At 39.9% G+C, this 6816-nt stretch overlaps 1 protein-coding gene across 1 annotated transcript; it reads left to right on the top strand.

Annotated features, from left to right (window-relative positions):
* Window positions 1–1494: 1494 nt before the first annotated feature.
* On the top strand, window positions 1495–3300 carry LOC107191245 (general transcription factor II-I repeat domain-containing protein 2-like). Its single transcript, XM_015580235.1, has 3 exons — window positions 1495–1528; window positions 1619–2302; window positions 3176–3300. The coding sequence occupies exons 1-3, from the start codon at window positions 1495–1497 to the stop codon at window positions 3298–3300; spliced, it is 843 nt and encodes a 280-aa protein (XP_015435721.1).
* Window positions 3301–6816: the final 3516 nt, after the last annotated feature.

Below are 6816 nucleotides of genomic sequence, written 5' to 3'. Positions count from 1 at the left end.
GCTACAGAGCGCTACCTTGTGGCAGAAACGTGCATTTACAGACCCTCGTATTATTTAGTATAGTTTTGGAACCAAGTAACGTATTATAATGATATTGGACTTATATGAATTGGTTGACATCGAGAAATGTATATTTGCAAAAAAATCAATATTTTATTTTTTATAATTTTGTGTAGTGTGATAAACCTTAAAACACCCCCCAATATGCATTGCAGGCTGATTTGTGCTCGTTTGACAATAATAAGTCGTTTGACGCCTGCCACTAGGTGTTTTCCTGTCAGAATAAACAATGCAATCCCGTTTTCTTTGTCCCACATCGGGAATATGTAGCTTATTATCTAATCTATTGTCCGCAGAAGATGTGGATGGACGCGTTCTCGATTCACGAAAATCACCTCTCAACTGGTCAATGAGTGCCTTGACAAACTTGTGGTGCGTCATTGGCGTTTGGCGTCATTGGTGTCTTATCGAACTCGCCTGTTAGGCCGCGCGTAATCGCAAAGTCGCGTCGCACTGAATAGGAAATGTCACGGAACCCGATACTGAACAGCTGAGTGACCGCTGTCGCTCAGCTCGCCGTTACGCGTGAAGAAAAGTAGACGATGCACCGTCTAACGCGAGAGTCGAGACCGTGAGATTAACCAAAAAGGGCCTTGCCCGGTTTGGACAATCGTTTTATAAGTTCTTCCCCATTCCTTTTGGTAGAAAACGCCAAAGACACGGGGTAGCAACAGGCTATGATTCACGATGGTCGCCGAAGCGGAGTTTAGGATCGCTGATATTTCTGTCAGCGTTTCGAAAGAGGGCAATCACTCCGTTGCTTCCACATGTCGCTGAATTAACGGTTTTCGCTCGTTCTTCGCGTGTGAAAGTAATAAGATAAAAATGTTCAATGGAAAGAGGTTCTGAGAATGCAGGATATAACATCCCCCACCTTAGACTCGAACTAGTCTCGAGAGACTTTTTCGAGATTATCCTCTGTTCATTGCGCATTTTTGGATGACTACTGACTTCCGTCTAAATGAAGTCGTAATGATGAGTGATCACAATAATAGTGGTGGTAGTAATGATACAATAGTACTATGTTCATTGCTGATGACTGGGATCAAGTACCAGTAGAGCAGGCATGTCAAACACGCGGCCCGCCAATACATAGGTTGCGGCCCGCCGAGACTTTTTAAACATTTTTAAATATCAAGCTTTGACGCTTGAAGTTGGAAAGTTTGAACTTTTTGGTTGACGCTGGCGCGAGGCGTCAAATGAAAAGCGGCGGCCGAAACCGAACGGAGATAAAAACACAAGACGATCAGAAACATGATAGAACGCGGAGCGATCTAATGCGACACACGACACATGTTTGTCCAAGTCGTCACAAAGTGCAGTGTTTGCTCAATCGTTTGCGAATGATATTTTGAACTCTAAAGTGGATTTTGGTTTTTATTCATATTAAACTAAAAAGTTATTTAATAAAAATATAATCGAACTTCAAGAACAATGAGTAAGAAAAGATCAATTGAAGAGGAACATCGTAATTTTCAAGAAAAATGGGAACTGCAATATTTTTGTGTCCAAAACAAGAATAAAATATTATGCCTGATATGTAAAAACTCTATTTCAGTTGCTAAGGAATATAATCTTAAAAGGCACTATGACACAAATCATAAAACAAACTATGACCAATACGTTGCAAAACTTCGTGAAGACAAATTGTCGGAATTGAAATCAATTCTTCAAAAACAACAAAGTGTATTCACTAAATGTGTTGAAGACAATACAGCTGCTGTAAAAGTTAGTTATATATTATCACATTTAATCGCAAGCAGATCGAAACCATTTACGGAAGGGGAATTTATTAGTGAATGCTTAATTAAAGCGGCGGAAGTATTATGTCCAGCACAAATAAAGAAATTTAAAAGTGTAAGTTTAAGTCGAAATACTGTAGCTAGCAGAATTGATGAAATAGCCGAGAATTTGAGAAATCAGCATAATACAACAATATCAACATTTCAAGCCTACTCTATTGCAATTGATGAAAGTACAGATATTCGAAATATCGCTCAGCTGGCCGTTTTTATTCGCGGATGCGATGTCAATTTAAAAATAAGTGAAGAACTTTTGGAAATCATTCCTATGCATAATACAACCACTGGAGCTGATATTTTTGATGCACTTATGGAAGTTTTGAAGAAGTATAAGTTACCATTGGAAAAGTTCGTTTGTCTTGCAACTGATGGTGCACCTACCATGACCGGTATTACTAAAGGAGTTGTTGCAAGATTAAAAGAAACATGCAAACAGCATGGTAATAATAATTTTGAACATTTTCATTGTATTATTCACCAGCAAGTACTGTGCTCCAAAGTTTTAAATATCGGACATGTTTTAAAAATAGTCACCAAAATTGTAAATTATATTCGAGCACGTGGACTTAATCATCGTCAATTTGCTTCATTTCTGGAAGATATAGAATGTGAATACACCGATCTACCATATTATACGGAAGTTCGATGGCTTTCGAGTCATAAAGTGTTAAAACGATTCTTCAAATTGCTGGACGAAATCATAATTTTCTTGGAAACAAAAAATTATGAATGTGCTGAATTAAAAGATGGACAATGGATAAAGGACCTGGCTTTCTCAGTTGATATTACAAGTCATCTTAATCAACTTAATCTTAAGCTTCAAGGCAAAAATCATGTTGTTACAACGCTATTTGATAATATTAACGCTTTCAAACAAAAATTATTACTTTGGCGAAAACAAATAGAAAAAGAAAACTTGTCTCACTTTGAAAGCTGTCAATATCTATTGATTAAATCACCTAAATTAAAATTTACAGAATATGCTCACCAAATTAAATTGTTAGAAACGGAATTCGATCGAAGATTTTCTGATTTTAAAAGCTGTGAATTACAATTTCGTCTTTTTACTTCACCTCTATCTATCGATATTGAAATTGTTGATGAAAACTTACAAATGGAATTAATTGAAATCCAATGTGATTCTTTGCTGAAGCAAAAATGTATGGAAGTTGGAATTCCAGATTTTTATACATATTTATCTGTAGATCGGTTTCCTAAAATGTTATCGTTTGTTACGCGTATAATGGCTATGTTCGGAAGCACTTATTTATGCGAGCAACTATTTTCTTTAATGAAAAATAACAAAAATTCAGAAAGGTCAAGATTAACCGATCAACATTTATCATCAATTTTAAAAATTGCATCAGCTCAATATATTCAACGAAATTTTGATGACTTACTTTGTGAAAAACGATGTCAAATATCTTCTCAAAAGTAATATTAAACTGTGATTTTGTTTATTTCTTATTATAACTTTTATTTTTGTTTTTTATAAAAAATATAAAATATTTATAGTTTAAGTTTAAAAAATAACATGAAATATAAAATGTCTATGTATGTATTGTATATTATACAATATAATATACAATAAAATGCAAAATATTTTTTTAGTTCAAAAAATGACATGAAATATAAAACGACTATGTATGTATAATATACAATACATTGAGCTTGACATTGAGTCTAATAAATACATAATACATAATACATAATATAATCATTCTAAAAATCGTATTTAATTCATTTTTTCAACATTGAAAACATGCGGCCCCCAACTTAATACAAAATAGATCATGTGGTCCGTAATATCATATGAGTTTGACATGCCTGAAGTAGAGCATGTCGCCGTTCACGTCGCGTATTAGGTCAAGCTTCCTCAAGAGACTTGAGCTTATTGCCCTTTTTTCTGGAGCAAACCTAATTCTGTCATCCTTTGACAGTTTCTCTTGACTTTTTCTCCACCAATCCGCTTGCCCCAATTCTCCAGGCAATAGCCATTTTAGCTCTTTCATCGTGTTGACGAGCGTATTGTCGTGGTGATTTGTTATTGAAACCCAATCCATTCTCCTTTCAGATTCTAGCTGGAGCATTGCAAGTGCTGCTGTTCGCTTATCAACCGGGTAGTCGACGAGAGGCTGTAGTCCTCTTGGAACTATGTACCACCCCATATTTGTGAGTTCTGTGCGCTCTTTCCGCTGTTTCGAAGTGGCAGCTCCAATGCGACGACGCACCAGTGTGTGACGATAGATTAGGCCATTATCCCCATTGACCAAAATCGTATTGGGTTTCATTTCCTCTAAAAAGTCCACCACTACCCTACATCCAGGAAGGGTTACTGCCTGGCCGACTATGTCGGTGCAAAAGCACCAACAGTCACTCGCCATTTCTCTTAAATTAAAAGTCGTGCCCCCGTGTATCGCCAAATATTGTCGACCTGAACCACACGTTCTTGAGGCATATGACACCAATTTTTCGCAATCGTTTCGCGTGGATAAAAAGAATATTACTCTTCCCTTTGATATGATCTTCATCGGTATCTTAAATCCTTTTGAGAACCCCTCCGCTTTAACACCAATGACATTGGTCGGTATGATAAACCAATCTCCATCAGTCGCTTCTCCGCCAACAGCTGGTTCCATCCTAATATTTTCTTTGATCTCAAATCTAGTGCCAGAAATGTCCAATCCCTCAGCAAGTCTCTGTGCTCTATTTCTAGTTAGCACCGTCGCCGTCAGGTGAACGCATTTGTAATTTGCCCCTCGTTTCGTGAATTGAAGGTCTCCCGCTATAACTGTCGGGTCAGACCTGCAATGAATTTCATCTAGCAGAACATAACTCGCGCAATTTTCTATTTGTTGAATTTTTCTTAGAGCTGCTCCATAAGACAGAATCACTAATTTTCTGCTCCCATAGCCAATGCTATCGGTAGCATCCTCGTGCCTTTGCCCAACAACGTATTGCAAACTATATGCAACCACACCATGATTCTCCATGTCGAGCAATTCGCTTATCCTAGCACAAGCGGCCTTGACAGCAGCCACAGTAGGCTGCAGTAAGTATACTGTCTCATTACAAAAAGCTTCATACATGTTTTTAACAGCACGGACCGCGTCTTGTAAAATGCTCTCGCTATGGTGCACATAGTCGTTGTTAATCGTTCTCCAGCTGCATATGTTCGGCATCCAACTTCTTTTGACCTTTGAAACCTCCTTCCCACTACTCAGTGTCCTCCTCCATGGATTTTCATCATACCAACTGTTCAACACTTTGTTAAGTTTGCCAGTTAGCTCATTGCTCAATGAAGCTGACCTTAGGTATTTCGATGGGTCGGATATGGGACACTCAGTGATCGTCCAACTACTTTCATGATGGTCGCAAGGTGCGAACATCATTGGGCAGGTGTCTCCTCTGTCTGTAGCGATTGACACGCTACAATGGCAATAGCCTCCAACCGTTCCTAGATATATGTTGTTATTGATGGTGTAATAGACATTAAGTCCACCCCACCATGCTGCGTGCGTCCACTGGTCACTTGAGTCCAAACCACGGTTTAATCCTATCACGCAAGTGAATCTAACTGCGCTCTGTCGAAAAGCAGGGTCATGCTCGTCAGCATCGCGATACAACCTGACAGAGCCGCCACAGAATTTTCTCGCTCGGCTGATTGCAGGATCGAGTGTGGGCGTGCCGTCTACTTGTCTCCATTTGTGTCCACAACAGTTTAGTACCCTGGCCGGCAAGTGATATTCAAGCGATAACAGTTCTGTTTGCCCACCGATCAGCGTGCCGGTCTCGTAATGAAACCAAACTAGCCACTGATACAGCAACCACTCTTCATCGGCCAGCCCTTGCGGCTTCAGGAATGAGACCTAAATCAAATTCATTCTCCTTGATCTTAGAAATAAGTCCAACTAAAGCAGCGGTGATTGCACGATGCCATGCAGGTCTTATGCCGTGTTCATCCCAATTACAGATACCATTCGTTTCCGTCACCAGAGCGTCCGGTTCCAAATCCACATAAGGTCCCGACACAGCTTTGTTAGCTGGGTGCAAACATGCGAGCTTAGTAAACAAGGTGTCTAATAGGCCACCAGGGACGCGGTAGGCCAACACGTAATTTAAATTTCCGGTCTCTAAAGGAGTGCTAATTAATAAAAAACTGAAGCTGAACATGGATTTAGTTACATGCACAAAATGAGCAGCGACGCATGCGTTGTAGGATAGTTCAATGTCGACCCTACAGTCACCACGATCAAGTGATAAACCTGAGTTTGACAGCCAACATCAGCAGCAAAGCACTGCACTATAGCCCGTAAATCTTAGGCGGTGATGCAGAAGAACTCGAATGGGACATTGAATGCGTATTTTCTACACAGAGACAATCCTTGTTTGCCGTCACGTACGAATTTGAGGTAAGATAGTGGCATGACATTTCCGTATCTGTCACATTTGCAAATAGACCGCGAGTAGTGCAACCGTTGAATCAAATTTAGACCATCTGTGTTTATCCGATCTAAGAACCACTTGTTAATTTCTTTAGGTTCGGCTCTTGCCATCGCGAAATGTTCCTCCATCACCAAGTTATCCGTTTTTGTTTTACACCAATTCGGCAAACTGTCAACCAGTTTCGCCATCACACCTTCGCCGATAGAACCACCTATGTAACTGGCCACAGAGCAAATGCTGTCCTTGGCGTACCTCCAGACGAAACCAACGAAGCTCTTAAGATTATTCCACACGTCTGTAATGGCGTGCGCCACAGTGGGGTTCTTGGCCCAGTACATGCATCCAAATAACCCCGCTATAAACCCAGGCACACCCAATGCCAAGGTGAAAAGATCCATGGAGTGCCTTTCACGCCCATTACTACGACTTAAGCTTACCAATCCCTCTGATATGATAGCCAAGGCTATTGGCACGCCGGCGTATGCCTCAAAGGCATCCTTCATGCATT

This window comes from Dufourea novaeangliae, unplaced genomic scaffold (assembly GCF_001272555.1).
Source record: "Dufourea novaeangliae isolate 0120121106 unplaced genomic scaffold, ASM127255v1 scaffold244, whole genome shotgun sequence".
Taxonomy (NCBI): domain Eukaryota; kingdom Metazoa; phylum Arthropoda; class Insecta; order Hymenoptera; family Halictidae; genus Dufourea; species Dufourea novaeangliae.
Note: the sequence above shows the minus strand (reverse complement) of the source record. Positions and strands in the feature narration are given on the sequence as shown.